Below are 22,023 nucleotides of genomic sequence, written 5' to 3'. Positions count from 1 at the left end.
TAAAACTTGATGTTCCAAAGCTATAATAAAAAATATATAGACTATTAACTAAACTAGAAGACTCAATCTATCTTCCAACTTCAAAATGGGAGACTGCGTTATCCAGTAACTTTAATCAAAATGAATGGTCATAAATATGTTTAAACACCTTTACAATGGCTAAGAAATCAAATATGCTACTTATACAATTCAAATTCCATGCCTTGTGGTCTTGCACACCTATCCACAGATTCTGGCTTCAGGTATGTGAAGACATGTCGACATGGTTTAAATGTAATATTCCTGGAAACCCCACACTGTGCCTACTAGGTGACTTATATATCGCAGAGAAAATTATCCTTGTGAACTGGAAAACCAAAAATAATCTGAGTATTCAGCAGTTAAGGAGCCTCTTACTAGACCACGATAGTATTGAGAAAGTGTCCTCGTCAAAGAACCACTTAGCTGAATTTCACTCCCTCTGGTCCCCTGTGATTAGTTCCATCACTTAGTGTAGGCAGAGGATTGTGAACTCGTCACTTTGGGGGTTGGACATTGGTGGGGACTGCCTTCTGGCTGTGGGTCCCTGGTGGTTTCCCATGGTGGGGATCTGGACTGCTCCACTGTAGGGGGTGTCTCTTACCTTCATGACAACTGTGAGGGGGATTTTTTTTCTAACTCATCCCTTTGAATGTTATTTATTCTTGAAATTTGGCATGATTAGGGGCGTGTTCTTTCGATTGACATTTATCCAATATCCGCGGCTAAAAGGGAGAGTGTAGTACAAATGTCGTTTTTAGCCGGCTACCAGTGCGACTTAGCTTTAACCCACCTACCTTCATTAGCCGGTTAGCTCACATTAGATCCAAGTTGGCTCAGTTAGCTCTTAGCTACAGGCAGCTCGGAGTTTGATAGACATCAATCATCCACCCCCACGCTCACAGCCCCCCTCTCAGCTCTGCCACTTTGCCTATTTTTGTATTTTTCGGCAGCAACGGCAGGCATGACGCTGCCAAGATGGCAACGGTGGGAACCGCCCAACGAGCTTCACTTTTGCTCTACAGAAACCTACAGGTGACATCACGGAGGCTCTGTCCATCTTTTATATACAGTCTGTGGGACTTACCCTAACTGTTGGGATTCAGAGTAAAGGTAAAAAAAAAACAAAAAAAACAACAAAACACACACAAAAATAAGATTTTTATATAGTTTAATGCAGTGTTAAATGATTTGTGTTCAATTCAAACTACAATCAGAAAATGTTCCTGTTGTTGTGTTTCAGTGACAATTTAAATTAATACTATGGATTTTACTCTATAACATGACCAGCATGTACAGTTTCCATTTATATTACTGTGGTACTACTGTAAAAGAAGATATGAGGAGATTTATTTAAGTACACTGCATCTTACCTTTGGAAGATTTTAATCTTAAGCCTCCCTTCCCTCCTCTCGTTGTTCCTTCAATCATTAAAACAAAAGGCTTTGTGGTTTTGTTACAAAAAGTGAATCACTGTTAACCCCAGTTAACATTTAGTTCTTAAAAAGAAAAGAAAGAAAGAAAAAATATTACAAAAGAAGTCATGTATATTATTTCGTATCCGTAGTGGGGTCTTGAAGAGATTTTTCTGACAACTCTTCTTGCCTGGATCTCTGTTCTTTTGTAACACTGGAGTCTGAAAATCCTAGAGGATATAGAAGATTGGAAAAGACATTGGAAAATTTTGTTAGGCTGTAAGGAAAATATTATCTGTATCTGTTAATCTTACCATGAGATCACTTGGAAATGTATTAGATAACAAATCAAATCAATGGAACTAAACATATTTATGGGGAAAAAGGCTTCTTCTCTGCCAGCTGAGTAACAAATCTTGACTTGAGTGCATTCTATAATATGTTAGCAGAAGTTGTTAAACTATTTATAACTTTGACTTACTACAGAATGACAGCAGAAAACTTTGACCAATATGAGTCAAATCTGTCCAAAACTGTCTTCAAGAAGTAAAATGTTAGATGACTAACTCTTCAGGTGGGTGATAGTAAGTCTAAAGCGCTTGTGGTTATTTTTGGTTTTCCAAACACTTCAGTTGGTTTATGTAACAAGCCTCTTATAGTCATTGCTATTGCTATTCAGTTTTCAGATCCTTACAAGGAACTAGAAATCTTACTTGATTCTAAACTAAAATCTGGCAGACAGGTACGGTCAGTGGTAAAAACAGGCTTTTTCTGAGTGTAGTGAATTGTATCTATCTATCTATATATATATATATATATATATATATATATATATATATATATATATATATACCATGGTCTGAGTGAATTCTCAATTCTGATTGGCTGAAGGGTGTCTATTAAAAAGTGATAATGGACACCTATGAAAGAAGTTCCCGTCAAATAGGCTTAATGTTGTAAATTATTGCGCTGACTAAACGGTTGTTGGTAACCGTGGCGACAGAAACTCAGACGCTGGGCTGCAGACATGCCAGATCACGTCTGTGATGGGGCGTCGCTGTGAAAGCAGCCTGCAGGCTTATTGAAAGATGTAGGAAACTATCTGTGGACTTTGACTGTTTGAAACAAAATGTCGCATCATCCTCTGGACACACACAAGCTGTAAGAGCTGCACCCACCCTCTGAAATGTGTGTGTCACGTAACATAACTGCGGCCGACGGGGCTGCAGGTTCTGTGTCAGAGCCGGTTACCTTGACAATACGTCACAACGAAATTGTCCACTCAGCCGCTTCTAGTAAAAAACTTGCGATTTTAATGGTAAAAAACAACATTAATGCATTAATAATTTATTTAATTTTTTTTTCTTTCATAAGTGACCGTGGTATACGCGGGATAATGTCCTTCGAGCTGTCCATTATCATAAATTAATGGCCTTTACACGCACACACACACGCACACACACACATTGATATATATATATATATGTATATATATATATATATATATATATATGAGATATGTTTGCACTTGAGTATGTTTCGGAACTCTTTTGCCCTGATGCTAACTCCAGGCCTTTTAGATGCCATAGAAACTACTTTTAACTGTTTTCCAGCTGAGGGTAGTTCATACCTTTAACTAACATTTGCAGTCATTGTTCAAAAGCAGTGGAACAACCACCCAGCGTTATTACACATTTTTAAGCACTGTTTCAATATGTGATTGCTTTAATTAAGCTTCATAAATCTAATTTGATCTTCAGTTCTATTCTATAGTCATTTAGCAGACCCTTTTCTCCAAAGCGACTTACATCTGAAGGTGGTTAGGCAGTAGCGTTAAGGGTCTTGCCTAAGGACCCAACTCGAATGTGTTAATATTCGTCCCCTGTGGGAATTTTAGTTTTCTTTTCTTAATATGAAATTAATTGAAAATAAAATACTTAAAATCTTTGATTTTACAGACCACATTCATTCCATAAACTAATTAATACAGAGCATACCATTTGAGCCACTTTCTTTCCATTTGAACTTGTTGTCCTCAGTGTGTCGTGTCCAAGTAGAGCGAAAGCTCACCAGTTCAGCTGTGATATGTGCTAGACTCCATTGTAGACCTCTGGAGCTTTCCTTCCAAAGATTGCTGTTGACAAATAACAGCAATCATTTCATTCCACATTGACCTCAAGATTTATCCCAAACACTTAACTTGTCTAGCGTCACCAGTGAAAGACCAGTCAAATATTACACATACTTTAAACTAAATAGCTAACCTTAAAAAGTAATGGATTAAAAGGTGCACATTTGGGGATGGTTATAGTAAGAGGGTTCATCAATGAATGAGACTCTCTTTGTGTACTTTGCTTGTTCCCCTGATGCATGGGGATTCCAGTCTCCTCTCCAGTCAAAAAACATGCTTGTATGGTTAATTTTAATTCTAAATTGGCCCTTGGAGTGAGTGTGATAATGTGTTCATCTAATTGTTTCTGGGCTGAATTTTTGATAAAATGGCAGCTTGGGTAGGCTCCTGCAACCCTGATTTTAGAGGGGTAAAAAACATGATGAATGAATGTTTAGGATTTACAGTGACTTCATTTTCACAGGCTCAAAGGCCATTTTCTTATTTGGCTTAGAAACCTCTTGAGTTATGTTTGTTGTATATTTGGATATTATTATGTGGTCGGCAGCAATTAGACCCCATCACAATTCATGAAAGTGTTTGTTGATTGTAGACTTGGAAATTTAACCAAATGTCTGTTTTTTCTCTCTCTTTAGTCATCTTCCCTTGTCTTTCTGTCTTTTTTGCTATCTGGTGGATGAATCAGTTTTTCTTTTTTTCCCCGCCAACTTACGGCCACTTTTCGTGGTTTGACACCTCCTGGGATTGCATTATAGCTCTTTTAAACAACTGCCAAACACAATACACTTAAAACCACTTGCAGACCTTTTATCTCTTATATATCTTTATATATCTAAATAGCCACCATGTCTAGTTTGTTTCAACTAGACTGTACAGATCTTAATAAAAAAAATAAAGAAAGAAAGAAAAAGTGAAACTTGTTGCAGTTTGGGAGATTCTCGCCTATTTTTCCAACATATAGTTCAAATGATCAAGTGTGTTTTTAGTGTGTTTGTGTGTGTTTACCTGTGTCTGTTGCAGGGGTCTGGTGGACCTGGGTTTTCTTCCACCAAAGGAATAACAATCTTTTCTGCCATGTCCGTCAACAGCGAGAATGTAGGATACACAATGAAGTCTATAAAACCTGCAAGAGCACAGTCCACTGTATCATCCGTAGAGTCTGTAGCATCATTATGCAATGCTATTGTGCAGTGAAAGTGTGAATTCTACCATGTAGTTTTAACTGAATTTAAAAAAAAAAAAGCCTTAAAAACCCAAACAAATACAAGTTATAAATTAAATGATTAAAAATGAATTCTTCATACTATTATACTGCAATGAACTGCAAAAAAATACCATACAGCTGAGTGGCTTGTTACACTTAGAACAATAGAGAAGGACTTGCAAATTAGCATTTATTATTTAAATTAATTTAAAAGAAAGACAATAAGTTTTTTTTTAAAGAAAGGAAAGCTAAATAACATAAAATGGACATGTTTTTGAGACGTACCGATCTGAGACTCAGCTACAAGGGTACTTTTTCGGTCACACAGCGGAGAGAAGGGCAGGCCGAGTTCCGCCTCTCTATCACCCTCACAAAGATAGAAACAGCAAGAGAAGATACTTAGAGGGCATCCCACACATCACCTGAAAATAGCTCTTTAAAGGTTATTTTACTCCAGCACTAGCCCACTGAGAGTTTCAGATTGAATACCCTGGCAGTGTGTGGTTTGGGGTTTTTTTAAGTGAAAAAGACTGAAAGATCTTTTTAAAAGGAAAGTTATCACATTGATAGCCAAATTGTCTGTACAACACCTTCACTCTTCTGCTTCTTCTTCATCAAGTCAAGATATAAGAAGATATTAGCATTGGACAGCTTACCATAAATTCACTCATTCCAGTAGTTTTACATAGCATCATTACGATATCTCCCAGTTTTAATATTTTTACTTCACATCGTGACTCAGTCTGTTTGTTTATTCTAAGTTTCATAATAAAAAGTTCTAAAACTACAAAATAAATTTTGAGCTGAAAATTGTGTTTCTATTGTTTTGTATTTATTTCTATATACCGCAGTCTCTTTTACTCCTGAATTTTAATAATATTAATAATAATAATAATAATAATAATAATAATAATAATAATAATGATAATAAATTTTATTTCATTTAAAAAAACTCTATAAAATACTATTTAGCAGAAGGCTTTTTTTTTTAAAAAAGGAAGGTTTTCAAGTTTTGCTTAAAAAATTCTAGACTGTGGACTTCTCAGGTGGTCTGATAGGGTGCTCCACAGTCTTGGAGCAGCGGCTGAAAAGGCTCAATCACCCATGCTTGGTTCTGGGAACTTGGAGGGTGTTTGTGGTTGTAGAACGGAGGGTTCATGAAGAGGTGTGAGGGGTGAGGAGTTCCTGTAGGTAAAGAGGGGCATGTCCATGAATGCACTGGTAGGTGAGGAGGGAGACCTTGTACTTTTTCCTGAGGGGGACAGGGAGCCAGTGAAGAGTTTTCAGGATGGGGGTGATATGATCTTGCTTGCGCACCCTCATCAGGATACTGGCAGAGCTGTTCTGGATGTATTGCAGTCTCTGAATGCTCTTGCCAGGGATCCTGATGAGGGGTGCATTCCAGTAATCTGTTTCCTAGCATACGTTTTCTATGAACAAGGTAGGACTTTAAAGGTGGCAACATGATTTACAGGGTGACTAAGTATTTACTAATATCTGTTTTAACTGATATCCTGAAGGTATTTTCCAGGTTAGATTAAAAATAAAAAACAGATTCTGGCTCTTGCTTTATATTTCAAAAATTTTCTTTAGCCTCCAAATAATAAAGAAATGTATATTCTGTTGAGCTATTTCAGCTGTTATTAAGCTTCCAGCCTTCTGAATCATCACTCATCCTGAGATAATAATAGATTAAACCAGTCAGATAGAACATCACAGAACTCTAGAAGAAGATGTGAACTAAATAGGGAAATAAAAATCGCTTTGGATTTTACATTTATGTAGCAACACTTCAGTAAAAAAATTCAAATATTGCAGTCGAAACCACAGAGGACCATGGAGAACAGTAATTAGACCAAAGACCACATCGCTAGGGTTGATGCGATTGATGCTACAAACAATGTTTTGTTTGTTTCTCTGTTTTTTGTTTATTCTTTTATTGTTTATGTGTTTTCTTAGAGGGTGGGGTGAGATGAGAAATTAAAAAATTAAAGCCACATATCACATATTTGACTAGTAGTAAATAGTCTCTGAGTTTTGTCTCAAGGAAGAAAGTAATAGAACATTATTCTGAGATTATAGAAAACCAAAAAGATCATTCTATTGTTCAGCAGCTTTATCCACATCATCACCAACATGAAACAATCTGGGAGATGATAAACGTGTTTTTTTTTTTGTTTTTTTTTTCTTAATAATTAAAAGAAACAAAACTAAATGTCTGACATGGTGTATCACTGAAATGTGGATGGGAAGAATTTGTTGTTACAGATCAAGACAGGTTGATTTCACCTTTTATCTTCAATATATTATATTTATGCCAAGCTCCTCAGCTCTATACTTAACACATGTTATGTAACAACCTTTTCTGGTATTTTCTGGAAAAAAAAATCCTTTGATGGAAATGTAGAACTAATCCTTCATCCATGACAAAGATAAATAGCAGTATGCCGACAGATGAATTGTGACACATTACCTAATTAATGAACATCTTAAAGTCTGAACTTGGAGGAGAAAAAAGAAAAGAAATAAAAGAATTAAAGTCACAGTACCAGCCCAGGGCTATTATGGTGCTTACCTGCCTGAAAAACTCCTCCATCAAGGCTTTTGTCCAGCGAGAGTGCAGTGCCCAGGGCTTGGATGGATGGCTTATGTCAGCCGTGTGCAGTAACAGAGACAGTGCTTTGGGCTTATCCAACCTGATGGAGAAAGGATAATACACCTCTTGTTTGTGGTTTTGTGCCTCCAGACACTTATGAAAAGCAGTCTTACAAATATTCCAGTATGCCTTTTTGTGCAGAACATTGTAATTAGCTGTCAGCTTTCATTCTGTGAGCTCCTGACTATGCACCATAGTGTGAACAGTACCACAACAATTAGGGTTACCGTTCCTGTTGTTGTAGACAGGATTTCATCGCTTTGACTTGGAGTAGGTGGGATGACATGTCAGTGGCCAACACCATCTCTATAACAAGTGATCGCAACTCCCTGTAAACAAACACACAAATAATCCAGTTTACTAGCTGACCTTAAATAATGGGTTGGAACTATATGACATATAGCTGGCAGACAGGAAGAGTCAATGAGGTTGTAACCTTTTTAGACTCCTGATGGATTTTCTTGTTCCCATGGTAACACTGACTGCTAGAGTAGCCCATTACAGTATACTGATGTTTATCTTTGCTGCAGAGCTCCTCTGTGAATAACACCCACATATTGTGCTTGTGATATATGCAGCAACATCCCCCAATACATACAAAAATAGTATATACAGTTGATATTGGATTTTCCTGCCCAAAACCCTGCAATGACATGATTTATTTAAACGAACATCTGCTTCCAAATTAGTCTCACATCACGCACAATATCTACCAACCAAAAGCCCAACATTGTCATAAATTTGATCAATTTAGTGGGTGAGAGGGATTAATTATTCAACTGCTGATTAGTGAATATGAGTAGCATATGTCAGTGATTTAACAGTGGGTCAACCAGGTCAGGGATAACCAAAGGAAAGATTCACTTAAGGACAACTCATGTTGCAAACATAATAATCCATTCAGAGTCACTGTCCCACTACACATTTTCCCATTTCCATGAAGAAATGCCAGTAAAAAATTACTGTTTTATCTTCAAGGAAAACCAATGAAGTCTTTCTGTAACACTGCCTTATTTGTGTGTTCACTGTTTTCAGCATTAGAAAACCCTTTCTATATTGATCAAAGTGTAAACTTAAAAAATAAACAACAGTCTGGAAATGTATATATTCATTTTAGAAATCTTCTTGAAAAACATATGCTTTATAGTTTTTTTTATCAAATGTTACATAACACGGGCCATTTGTGTAATGTTGGGAGTTATTTTTAGCTGCAGAATGACAGTCGTTTCCCAGTTATTTACAGGAGTGAGTCGGCAGTATTTCTGGGACTGACTGAAAGAAACCAAAATGCCCACTGATAATTCTTATGTTTTGGAAAGCTTTGGTGGTTTACAGCACAGAAAGATAAATTACTGTTATGAGAAATTCAACAGAAATTTACCAGCTGTAGCTCAACACATAGTGTGATCGCAGATCAGTGATTTGGTCCCCAAAAAAAAACACAAAACTAAACCCAATATTTGCTCTTCACTTGTAAGTTACTTTGGGTGAAAGTCCTTTGTTATTGGATTTTTTTATTGACTTAATAACCCATTAGAAAATAATTTTTCATAACTTCATAGACAGATAACGTGGTGTTTCATTCCTTAGTTACTGTTATTTGTTTTGTTTGTTTCTTTCCTTCAATTTCCATTTTTTTAAATGATCATTTTGCTTTCTTTTTTCTTTTTTTTGCTATATCTTTTTTCCAATTATTCTTCAGTAATGTTTGTCTATTTCAGGAATACATTTTAGAAATGCATTTCTTTTTAATGCTTTTTTATAAAAGAGAAGTGTGCTAGACTTTTTTCATCAGCTTTATAGTTATGTGAGATAGAGCAGTAGGTTTTTTTTCCAGTTAATGGGCTCTGAGCTGAGCTGACAATGTATGGCAGCCTGGTCTTATGATGACGAAGAGTTAGTTTTTTTTTCCCTTGTTTAATACAGGATTTGTCTTTTCTTTTAACCTCCTAATCACTGGTGAGAAGTTTTTCCCCTTTAATCACAGGATCCTTTGCTATCTGTAGCATAGATGGCTAATAAACATTCAAAACTAAACCCATGAAAGTGATACTAGTTTCATTTAACTAGAATCACAAACACAAAATTAGAATAGAAAAAAAATTCTTGCTATAAAGTTTCATTATATCTGACTTGCTCTCTTTCTTCTTCTCTGTAATATTTTCAATATTAGTAAACAACAGTTTTTCATATTTAAAAACTGTCTTTAGATAGCTAAAAATGTTCAGATAGTAGACATTTTATAATCTTACACCCATTCTTCTCGTGTCAAATTAATGAAGATGTTCACTCTGTCATCCTGGAGCAGGTGAAATGCTGCACTCAAGTGATGACTCTCTTGTACAGACCGGTCATTGTAGATCAATGCAAAGTTTGACCTGGAGAAAGTCAGCGAGACAAGAGCAAATTACGGACAGACAGAAAAAAGAGAGATGAAAAGACTGCAATGTGTGCACAGGAATGAAAGCGAAACCTACTACACTACACTACACATGTGGTAAAAGTAGAGTCCTCAGAGAACAATTTAATCACTATAACTGCACATCTATAATTATGAATTTAAAAGTGCTGAAGAGGGAGTGGGATGGGATAAAAACTGCCAGTGTGTGGGTAATAATGACTCACTTGGTAATTAACTTGTGTTTTTAAAGTGGGCCTTTGGTTTCCAGTTATTTGCATCTACTTTATATGAAATTAAAATTATTAAAATTGGTAAAGCACATTGTGAAAAGTAATACAAAAAGTATTTATATTGAAGACTGTATCAATCTTTCAGTTGAAAAACACACACACACACACACACACACACACACAAAAAAAAAAAAACAATTACAAACAAACAAAGAAACAAACTGCAGCTACCCTCCCAACTCTTCTAAATCCTCAGGTGAGTGTATGAAGTTCAGAAAGATGTTGTGTCCAAGGCATATCATTTTACTGTGGATATGCTTTCTTTGTGTTTTATTCCCAAAATAAAGAATGATGATTATGATGGGTGCCAAGAGACTACACTGGAAAATCTAAAAATACTGTATTCCTTCCATGAAGACATGTTTGTTTTAGAGGTATTTTGTCCCCTTCTCAAAACTGCATAAGGGCCTATAGGAAACATTTCCTTTCCTTTTCAAGATTCTCTTACTATTTTATAGTTTCACACCAAGATGTAGCATTTATATAGTAGGTACTTTATATACTAAAGACAGGCTTTGTAAAACAAGCTGCAAAAATAAAGCTTACTTTGTTTGGATGTGAAAGTTGTTTGTGGTTCCTGTGTGTTCGTAGTCATGAATGGCTGCAGCAAACAGTGATGCCATCACCTCAAGTTCTGTCAGCCAATGCTTGATGGGCACAAGAGGTAAAAAGTATTAATAGCAGAAGTGCAGCAAGGTGCCTTTGTATACAATTGCAGAAATACACATGCTATGAATCATGTTCATATCAAACAATATTGTTGATACAAAAAGTATTTTTCATCAAATAAAGAAGGAACTTTTGACAAGCTTGTAAGTTAATAAAGTTTTTGCTGTTATGTTTTTGTTGTTTGTTTTGCTTTGCTCGACACATCACATGATTGTCTGAAAAATAAATCCCAAAGTAAGCTCACAAGAGGCAAAACATGGTCCAAAATTCACAGTGAGCATGTAGATTTAGACTCCTGATTTAACATTGATGTTGACTATTTTTGTGCCAGCATCTAAACATATGACAAATACATGTTTCCAGGCTTGCATCCTGTATCTGAACGTTACACTACAAAACAGCAGGCAAATTAAACATTACCATCTCACTTTTTCTGCGCCTTTGACCGTATTGCTTTACAAATATGCAGACAAAAATGCGTTGCATGTTTTTTTGTGAGACTGGATTTTGTGTTCTCACATGCTAGACTACTACTATAAAAGTTCAGGGTCAAAGCCATGTGTTCACATGGCTTTAAAAATGTTGAGTCAGGGAAAAAGAAGATAACCAGCTGTGCATAAAAACTGTAAATCACACAGATTTAAAGTTCCCATTTAAGGGCTAGAACAGAGCTAACTGCACCTGCATATTTACAAAACAGAATTTTGGGAGTTTTTTCTCTAGAAATGTAACTTTAAAAAAATATGAGAAGGTAAATGATCCATAAGAAGACTATCGAAGTGAGTATATTGTACCACAAGTCCTGAGCGCAGCAGCAGGCAGTGCAACGTCTGAGTCACATCAGCAGCATGAACATGGTTGTGATAGGGGTTGTTGTGTTTACAGTATCCTTTCTCCAATGCAGACAGGAACTCTGTCAGACATGAGATGGGGATCTGAAGAAAGAATTGCATAATCAGTAAAGTCTAAACACTCAAAGCTTAAAAACAAAAACACACAGCAACAAGGTTGAGATTTAATGTGGAATGATGCATGTACATTATTATCTGACAGCACTTGCCCCTTTCAACACCATCAAGTGGAAAAAAAAAAACCTGTACAAATTATTATATCAACAAATTCCAACACATTTCCCACAGTCTACAGGAGGAAGGATGATTATATCACTGTGACATGGTCAAGACTGAAACACTAACATTCTTGCAGGGTTGAAATGACTTACAGTGTAGAGGGAAAAAAAGTTACAAGACCTTAAAACGGCTGTTGAGTTCATATCTGGTGATCAATTCGAAGAACACAGTTTGCAGTGCATGATCAGAGCTGGCCAAGTTTAGAGCAAAAACATCAAAGCTCCAGCGGTCAACATTCTGTGGAGAAAAAGAGAAAAGTGACAGCTTTACTGAAGCATACTTACGCTGTGTATATGATCCCATTTGAGATTTCTGATTTATTGAACCAACACACAACAGGCTGTGAGATTTATGATTAGGACAGACTTACCCTGAGGCAGTTTACAACTGCTGCAGGTTGGTCTGGCATGGCTGCTGTGTAGGCCCTCTTGAACATCCTGGAATAATGCAGTGTTTATGTTGAGTTCAGTTAAAGTTCAGATGTTGACACTGTGCAGCAAACTTGACTCAGGAGTTGTTTATATAGATCATCTGAAGTCCCTGTCCGTTTGGAAGGATGTTTTCAAGAAAAAAAGGAGGCTAATGTTTCACAATCCAGTGTGGCTGTCTTTGTTTTCTGTGATTATAGTGACAGCAACATTGTGTGAGCCTTTTATTAGAGTTATAATACCTACAAGGAAGTAAGTAATTTATAATAAGAATTTTATTATGTGAAATGATGTCTCCTTTTTTATTAGACTATTCAGTACTGGATTTAGTTGAATTATTGCCTCTGTTATTCTCCTACAGCTACATGCATTGTCTTTAACATCCTGCTACACTCTCAAACTGCTGTGAAACATAACTATAATAATAAACATTTGCACCAGTTTACCTCTCCACAAATATACCAGCTTGAACTGCATGCACAATGCTGCGAAACTTGGGTTTCTCGTCTGAACGCCGCACAGGCCGTCGAATTCTCTGTGTGAAGGTGGATGCCAGCCAATCAGTGACCTCTGATGGCACTCCATCTGACTGCAGCTGCTGAAGATCATCTTCAGACTCCAGACACTGCCTGTGAGAGGTGATGATTTTTGGACAGGGTGAAGACACACTTACAACAGAAAGGTGGCAAGTTACTCTGGTTTGAGAGACCTCCATCTTAGAATAAAGGTGAATTTATTATGTAACCTGTGATCATCATTGCTCATTTTATGAGACCATGGGTCATTAGTGTTCAAATATTAGGATCTGCATGCTTTCTCTTCCTGAATCCTACCCAACCAGTCATGCCAACCACTGAAAGGATTGCAGTTTGTGTCTCACAGGCTGTAAAGTAGAAGTTCTGGAGGCTTCTTCTCCCACTACAAAGGGTCAGGGGCTGCTGTCACCATTTTACTACCCAACCCATGTGTGCTTGTCATAGATGAACTACTACAATTCCCTCCTTGCCAAAGCATCTGCCCTGGAGGCTATGCAGGATGCTACTGTCCAACTGATTTTCAGTAATGCTAAGTTTTCTCACACTAGTCCTCATCTTTGTTGATCACATTGTATCGTAGCTCCTGTTTCTAATGAGTTCAAAATCTAGGGCTGATCTGTAGCACTGTGAAGAAACCTGTTCCTCCATATGGCCAAACCTTCTCAGACTTTCGTCTGTTTTGTCTCGTATCAATTATAAGCCAAGACGGCAAAAACCAAATGCTAAACTTTTGGTGTTCAAAATGATATTCCATAAACCAGTTGGTGGTGTATTAGTGGCTATGTCCTCTTATTAAACACAGCCATGTTTTGGACAAAATGTTCACTAAAATTAATCTTGTGTTAAGTCTGGATTGAAAAAGTGAAAAAAAGATGAACATCAACAATAAAACCACATGCATTGAAGGTAAAAACATTGATTTACAATGGCATCTGGCAGGAAGTAGTATCTATTAGCTAACAAGCGAACAATCATTTCCTGAAACTAATGTAATAGAAGCTACAAAAATGGGCAACTGCAAAGATCTGACAAAGTCTGACAAATACCACTTAGTCCAATCATCTCCAAAACAGCGTTTCTTGTGGAATGTTTCTGGTATGTGTCTGGTAGGATGGACAAAAAGTTGTCCAAAGAAGGACAAACCTCTGAGTCTAGGAAATCCTGGGTATGCAAGGCTAAATGATGATGGTGGGAAGCAAAGGTTTGCACATGTGTTTTAATCCAATGATCACCAAATAGTGTCAGAATAGGTGCATTGTGGCTTGCTGCATATGAGCCTAGTTAGCCACAGCCACACTCAAATGGCAGAAATCAGTAGAAGAACGTGGTCCAGTCCTATTTTCTTTATATCATACAGCAATGTGACACTCTAGGCAATGTTATGCTGGAAAAACATGGTTCCTTGATTTAATGCTGGTGTTATTTTGACAGGCACCACCTTTAATTTTTTTTATTTATATTTATTTTCTTTGGTCCAGTAACTTTTAGTCAAAACTGAATTAGCTTCTGTAAGGTTTTGCATAATCTTAAGCAGGCAGTTGGTTTTACTGCTGTGGTTAATCAGTGTATATAGCGTTCCCTAATGTGTTTTAAGGATGAGGAGGCTTATTGTTTCCACTGGTTCGGTCATGTACTGGTTTTTGTGTCTGTTTGTCTTTAGCCTCATTATTACTGTGTCATCATGAAAGAGAAATATTTTCATTTTGAGTCATTGCAAAACAGAGTATTTCTTGAAATGTTTCTCAGAACCTTTGAGGAAGTTGCAAGATCCTCTGTGGTCAGAGTGCAGACTATTGTGTGAGCTCCCTCAGCTCATTGTGAACTTAACAGCCAAGAGGTTCACAGGACTGTTTCTTGAAACTAAAAAGACTTTAATTCTATAAAGGGTTTTCCGTAGCTGTAGTGTGCATGACAAAAATAAAAAAAAAAACAAAACAAAAAAAAACAGGCCATTATAACATATTTTAATGACATAAACAGCTGTGTTGTTTAGGTTTACTGTCTGCCTGAAGTCAGCAGTTACATTTATATTTTAAGAAATGTACATTTTTTAATGATTATATGCATTTTCTTATCAGTAAGTCTAAGTAAACACCATATCACCTCTTGCACACAGGCATGAATGACAATCTAGGTTTTCAACATACTGGCAGTTTTTGTTATGTCATTGTCTTACCTTGTTCCATCGAGGTATACTGCCTCTAGTAATGATGCTGTGAAGTCCAAATTCTTCTTTATTTCCTCTAAATCAACATCTTTCTCCTCCAGCTGCTTCAGCATGCTCCTCAGCCTGAAAGGCAAGATAATAATTTTTGAACAAAATAAAATAAACACTGAATGTACCAGTAGCAAGTAAAGTTTTGAGACGTTCCTGTGATATGAAGTTGATGCTTTATAAACTGGGTTTGAGTGTGTGAAATGAAAAGCTGTTCTCTAACCACAGGTTGAGAAATCCATCTGAATTAATCATTTGGAAATAATTTAAATGCCAAGCCTGCTAGTGGTGAAAAAAAAAAAGCATTGTAAGAGATTAATTTTCCACAAGAGAAAAACTTCCCATGTTTAAACTCTTACATAACCCATAATTTACCAAAATATTCTCAATGAAAAAAAAATATTTTCATTTCTGAGGAGTTCAGGGAACATATTGCTCATTTTAGGTTTTGAAACTTTTAATCGGGTTATGACAGAAAACTGGTAGAAATATTCATCTCCTGCAGTGTTATATGAAACAAATGACTGGGGTGAATGTCACTTACAGTGTTACCCTCCTGCGTGTTCATGTAATCTCACCTCAGGAATGAGTCCCAAAGCTTTCTTGCCTAAAACGGCTGTGATTAAACAATCTCATCCTGTCGTACTTTAGTTTTTACTAATCTTAATTGTGTATTTGCAATGGGATTTGTTTTCAGCATCTGTTTGAGAGCAAGGATTGCTTGAAATAATAATGTATTTGTGTCACAGCTGATTTTTCAAAAACATTTTTTCTTGAGTTGCCCATATGGTGTTCAAACTGTGCAAGGCCCCGCCGTGGAGCCAACTCCTGGGGATGAGATGCTCACAGCTTTTCAAGTGTTTATCACGCTGGCAAGGGCTTTCAAAAGCTGTTGAGTCATAAAAATAGCATGCATCAGAATGCCACCGCTCACATTCAATCTCAAGTAATCGCTCATGATAAGGCAGTCTTTTTTCTTTCAACTGGAGGTGAAGAACCTCTGACAGGACGTTTGCAGGAAATTACTCTTCAAGTGCGGTCTGTTTACAGGGAAAGATGACAAATCCTCCTCTGGCTCAGGCTTTGTTGAATCTCCACACTGCATAGTATCATTCTTGTTACATATGTATCACCAAGAGACGGAATGGTACTGGTTTTGTCAGCATAAACATTTAGCTTTATTGCTATTTTTCAAGTAAATTAGGCAACTAATAGGGAAACAAAAACTGGAATTAATGCCGTGTTAAAGCACGTTGCAGGCAAGTGTTATAAATTCTAATCTGTCAAAATGTGGCAATTATGATGTAAGAAATAAATGAAATCTTGGTATAAAAATATAACCCAAAAGCATTCAGTAACATTTCAAGCTATGATACTTGTATACATTACAACAGTGTGTTAATCAAAACAAAACCACATGACTCACCATCTCTGTGGCATACTTCCCTCCCACAGCAAAAAAAAAAAAAAATCAACACAAGTGTTAAAACCAACACTTAGAGCAACAGATGTTTTCTCAAATGCCTAAAAACTGAAAACTTCTTGAAATGTACTGCACATGCATCCTCCAAAGCTTTGCATGAAGTTGGACATTTTTTAAGGTTGTTAAAGGTTCATCTTTTTTTGCTTTGGGCAGATTGATATCTGCTAGGAACATAAAGACCACAGTGTACTTCTGAATAACACATTTCCACTTCTGCAAACAAGAAAGCCATACAGAGCAACATTGCAGCAAATGAGAAAGATGTGTCATGTTTGATGAACTCCTCCACTCTTTTGTATGAAATCAGAGAGCAGCTTCAAATCTAATCTTAATCTTAACCCAATATCTTACCTAGAGATGGGTATCTGCAGCTTTTTCTTGCGGATTCGCACCAGTTCAGCCATTCCACATTCAAACTATGCTCTTGTAAAATTCAAAGTTCAATGAAAAGAAAGATAAAAAAAACAATAAAACAATGGAAAGGAAAATCATTACAGAGAAGAATAAAGCTGAAAAGTTCTCCAAACCACCAACGCAAACTTTATGTGTACTGAGACAGTTTCAACTGCTTTCCCACCCACTTCTGAGGGGACCTACTCCACTTCTCTCTGATTGGTTAGGCAGGCCCAAACTGTGTCATTGTGTATGTGTGAGTGTCTGTGCATATGTGTGTGTGTGAGAGAGAGAGAGCTGCCGTGTTTGTCAGTGAGTGAGTGTTTGTGTATATGTGTACACCCGTTGTGTTAAGTGTGAGAGAGTTGACCTCACTCGCTGATGAAGTGTTGACTGCGAGGCTTTCAAGCCATGTGTACTCAAATCCCAAATGAGAATTTTCCACCGCAGCCGCAAGTCAAGGAACTACACTGAGAGGCTTTCACTGAAACCCATCAGAGCCACCCAAACCAGAATACATAAACAAAACGTGTCCTTGAAAGTCATCCACAACAACCCGATAGTTTAACTGTTATGCCCAGGAAATATCCTGATTTTCCACAGAATGCAAAATGATAATAACAGAGTTTGTGTATGAAAATTGCTTGACTTTAATCAGTTAAGGTGTTTTTTTAAATAATTAAAATCATAGTAATAGTTGATCTCAGCAGATGCAGTTTATCAAATGTAAATGCCACCTTAATGAATGTCAAAGAAGTGATGTGAGAGCAGCTAAAAAATGTTTTCCTGTCCTTTGGGGCTCCATAAAAGGACATCAAACAATCGATCAACAGAGAGAGTAAATGTAGTTTCTGAACACAATTACGGTTCTATGTTCCTAATCTATTGCTAGTCTTTATTTATAGAGTATTTTGAGAGCTGTGCAGTGATGTGGCTTGGGAAAACCCCTGCCTGCTGTCCATCTCCCTCCTTGCCCACTGGGTCAGACTGACTCTCATGCTCCCATGCTCTTTGACATGGCACAACATATTGTAAAAATGAAGAGAAGTAACATTAACGCATATGATTCTCCAACTCCTGTATCACTTTTATAAAGAAAGTAACTTCTGGAAAAAAAAAAATACAAAAACATCAAAATGTCATTGTTAACTCATATTAATAATTCATAATAATAATAATTCTAACACACTATCATACATTTTACATGTAAAATGGGCAGGATTTAGCCAGAGCTAATTCATCCTGTAGGAAAAATAAAAAAAAAGACTATCATCACAATCATAAATGAGGACAGGCCAAATTTTCTAACAACCATGATTTATTTATTTATTTATTTATTTTAAGGAATGGAGAGTAGGTGAATCTCGTATTTCAGCACATAATGTGCTCCAGGTTTGAGAGGCTTGGAACAAGAACACTGACAGACTGAAAACACCTCTTCAAAGTGGAATATGACAGTTACCTCTGGAATGGGCTCTATGGACTTGTTTTGGGTTTCTATTTTTCTTGTAATGGGGTTAGAGCTAAACCTTGGAGGATCTTAAAAGCCAAATTTGCATCTGTAAGCTTAATTACATTTTCCCAGCTTAATTAACCATGTTTATGTAAGTTTCTACAATGATGGTAGGTTTTTAGCTTTCTGTCTAAAGTTTTAGGGCTTGTTTGTAGACAGCTTCAACCGACCTCAGAGTTTTCTTACACACTGATGCCCAACTGGTTTTGCAGTACATCATATGTGACATGATCATTGCATTAAAATACATTCTGGCTGAATCTGATCTTAAGCTGTCTCTGATGTACCTAAAATTGGAAACAGTTGTAATTTTGTTCACAGTTTTCTTTTTTTTTAAACTTTTTGTTTAATTAAAAGTGTTAAGTAAAGTATGACACCCATGATCTATTTCAGAAAAAAAACTAGTGCTGGGAACCAATTAAAATTTTTAATTGTCTGTATGATTTATCACGATTGGGGGAAAACTTGCTCTTTGGATAATAAAAGTTGCAGACCCATGCAGTAAACAAATAAACAGATTTAGCAGCAGTTTTCTCTTTAAACAGTTATAATATTTTAATTTATATAAAATCAAATAATTATAACAAACAAGGATGGCATTTTTAGGATTTAGTAACTAAAAGGTAAAAAGTCAGCAGGATGAATTTAAAGCTGTGAAGCTGCTTCCTTCTAAACACAGAAGGAACAATATCTGATGAATATCAGCAACCGGTAAACAGACAGAAAGCAGGATTAGAATCTCACAGCTTCTAGATGGTGAGGGGAGAGAAATATTCACAATATGCACAACTGTGGTTCATTATCCATATTTCTTGCCTATAAATTCTGTAACTTGCACCCGTACCCTCCACTACTGGGAGTTAAGGGGGTAACATCTGGTTTTACAGGTGTAACGTCAGGTCTGTAAATGTAACTATAAACATGTGTGGTATCCACACTGATTTTTGAATCAGCCATATTAAAGTAACTCTTTTGCACATTTATATTCATGCATGTGGACTTTTGTTTGTTATTATGCATTTCTGTCCCATTTCAAATAACAAATACAATAACAATAACAAATAATAAAATAAAAAACAAACTGATGTCAATTAAATAACAGATTGCAGAGAAGTAATTAAAGATTATTTTCCGGTTAATGGGCTTGACAGACTGTTTACTTACCCTCTAAACTAACTCTCTTATTTCTCTATCATCCCTGATTTATCATTTTAGTTTCCATCTTTTGACTGATCTCTCTGTCCATCGACTGACCTGAGCAAATTATTACTGATTCCACACTTTAAAAAGAAAAATCTGACTTTGTATCTGCCATAAATCAGATTCGGTTATTTTGGATCTCTGCATATATCCTAGACGTAAGAGAAACTGAGAACCAAAGGCAGTTTTTAGTTTTGTCTTTTATAACAGGATCAAATGGTTTCTGATTGAATACAGTGCTCAAACAAATTTCTGCCTCCAGGTAAAAATATGGACTAGACTTGGGGCTAGGTAATTTAATTGAGGAAGGTACCATGTTTACCTATAGTTTCATCCTATGGCAGGGGTTTCCAAAGTTGGTCCTCGAGGGCCGCTGTCCTGCAGATTTTCCAATGTTTCCTACTTCAACACACCTGACTCAAATTAGATGGATCCAACAGCCCATTAAATTTTGCACAATGACTCATCAATTTGAGTCAGGTGGTTTTGGAGCAGGGACACATCAAAAACCTGAAGGATTGTGGCCCTTGAGGACCGGAGCAAGACACCCCTGTCCTATGGTATTCAGTAGTACAGATATTTTTGGTTAATTTTGAAACGTTGTGGACATGTGTTCCTCAGAGTTTTCCACTGACAAACTACTAGTATGAAAATAAACAGTACTCATTAAAATAATGATATCATGTTGGATATTGAGTTTATTTAAATTAAATAATATATTTTATAGCTTATTATCTAATATGAAATATAAATTATATAATGGAGAAAATGTTCCAAGCAGATTTTGAGCTGATTTATTGCCGTAAAAGTGACCTGGTATACTGTACACACTAAGAAAAAATTCCATAAATAAAACAGAAAATGTCCGGACTGAAAAGTTCCAGGACACTTAATTGTACTGACACTGAAAATTATGTACTTTTATAGCACTGTTGCATTCATAGAATGATAACAGACTGGAAAAAAAAAGTATATTTTTTATAAGATTTAAATATTTACTTGAATCAATAACAACTGATTGAATTTAGTTTATTCAAAACCACTTAAGATCTTATACAGCGTTAGCACCAAGTAAAACATAGTTTCCTCTTCAGATTTGGCTGTTTAGGTATATCCAGGACAAGTTGCTTCCGTCCACCGTTTATTGGTGAAACACATGGATTAGGGGTAGTGGAGGTGGTAGGTGTGACTTCACGTACTTCGATGCACTCAGGGTGCCAACTTTAACATTATAGACTTATAGACATTATTAACATAAGAGCTGAACATCCCAACAACATTGTCTACATGCAAGCATGACAGGTAATAAAGAACATAACTCAAAACAGTAAATATAAACCAAATTTTATAGGGTAAATTGTTGATATGTTTGACTGTATATGTCACAGAGTTGTTAGTTCATTTGGATGAGGATTCTCTTCATACTGTAAATGTATTTTTGATGCAGTGAGCATCATTAATGAAAATCATTCAAATGCTGTTGAACTGAAAAGACAAAACTTTCAATCTGATAACATAAATTTGACTTTGACCAGTCAAACAAAAACTGTGAACATAGACAGAAAACAGTAGAACTGAATGTTAAATTTCTATGTGATATTTACTAAATCCTTGAATAATTTCACTACAGTATATGTTCGAAAGGCCCACCCATGTTTTGTTTCAAGTACCACTATTAAATGTGTATTTAAGCTGTCATTTGTGGAAAAGATGCACTATAGACTGCACAAACATAAGCAACCTCCTGCAAGTTTATAGCACACATAACCACAGATATCCTCAGAAAAGTGGCCTGATTACAGTGTGGTTTGTTGCAAGCTGTTAAATAATTTCATGTAGTCAGTGAACATAGAAGAAAAAAATATGTTAAAGATGGTCTTACCTTCCAGTGTAGTTGTCCATTTTGGAAGACTTAGATTTCTATCAGTAATTTTTTTTTTTTTATCTTAGATGTTGGTGTTATAACTCCTCGCCTGCAATGTTGCTGAAGCTCATGTATGTGGATATTTGCCGGTGTAGGAGAGAAACATGAGTTTATGCCTGGGTGTGTTACTGTAAACCCAAAATGGGTTGCTGTTTGGATGGGTGTATATAACTACTGCAGTCTCTGTTCTTCAGTGCTGTTTACACTCACACATACATGTAGTCCTCTGTGTATTTTGCAGTGTGTAGATTACGTGTGTGTGTGTGTGTGTGTGTGTATTCCTCAGTGCTACACAAGTCAGCAGAAGAGGAACTGCATCACCGACACAATCAGCAGAGAGTCTTTATATCAGGACAGGAGTTTCCACCATTAACTGCCATCAGGCTCCTGGGAGATAATCTGCAGTAGAGCTGCAGG

General features: G+C 36.4%; 1 protein-coding gene across 1 annotated transcript; it reads right to left on the bottom strand.

Annotated features, from left to right (window-relative positions):
- Nucleotides 1-1,182: 1,182 nt before the first annotated feature.
- Nucleotides 1,183-17,095, bottom strand: LOC121635122 (calcium/calmodulin-dependent 3',5'-cyclic nucleotide phosphodiesterase 1B-like). Its single transcript, XM_041978194.1, has 14 exons — nt 16,928-17,095; nt 15,055-15,168; nt 12,789-12,971; nt 12,285-12,351; nt 12,035-12,151; nt 11,579-11,719; nt 10,662-10,762; nt 9,677-9,802; nt 7,652-7,753; nt 7,344-7,464; nt 5,054-5,135; nt 4,570-4,687; nt 3,431-3,567; nt 1,183-1,663 (listed from the first exon to the last, which is right to left on the bottom strand). Exons 1-14 carry the CDS (start codon nt 16,978-16,980, stop codon nt 1,569-1,571), a joined length of 1,557 nt encoding a protein of 518 aa, XP_041834128.1. The 5' UTR covers nt 16,981-17,095; the 3' UTR covers nt 1,183-1,568.
- Nucleotides 17,096-22,023: the final 4,928 nt, after the last annotated feature.

This window comes from Melanotaenia boesemani, chromosome 3, assembly GCF_017639745.1.
Source record: "Melanotaenia boesemani isolate fMelBoe1 chromosome 3, fMelBoe1.pri, whole genome shotgun sequence".
Classification (NCBI taxonomy): domain Eukaryota; kingdom Metazoa; phylum Chordata; class Actinopteri; order Atheriniformes; family Melanotaeniidae; genus Melanotaenia; species Melanotaenia boesemani.
The sequence above is the reverse complement of the archived record's forward strand: the minus strand, read 5'-3'. Positions and strand labels throughout refer to the sequence as shown.

Bases quoted from the DNA above. Each gene is read 5' to 3' on its own strand.
- LOC121635122 (XM_041978194.1), bottom strand. From the start codon at position 16,980: ATGGCTGAACTGGTGCGAATCCGCAAGAAAAAGCTGCAGATACCCATC. The intron at 12,972-15,054 runs GTAAGACAATGA...CACCTCTCACAG, and splicing joins GTATACCTCGATGGAACAAG to GCAGTGTCTGGAGTCTGAAG. The intron at 12,152-12,284 runs GTAAGTCTGTCC...TTTTCTCCACAG, and splicing joins CAGTTGTAAACTGCCTCAGG to AATGTTGACCGCTGGAGCTT.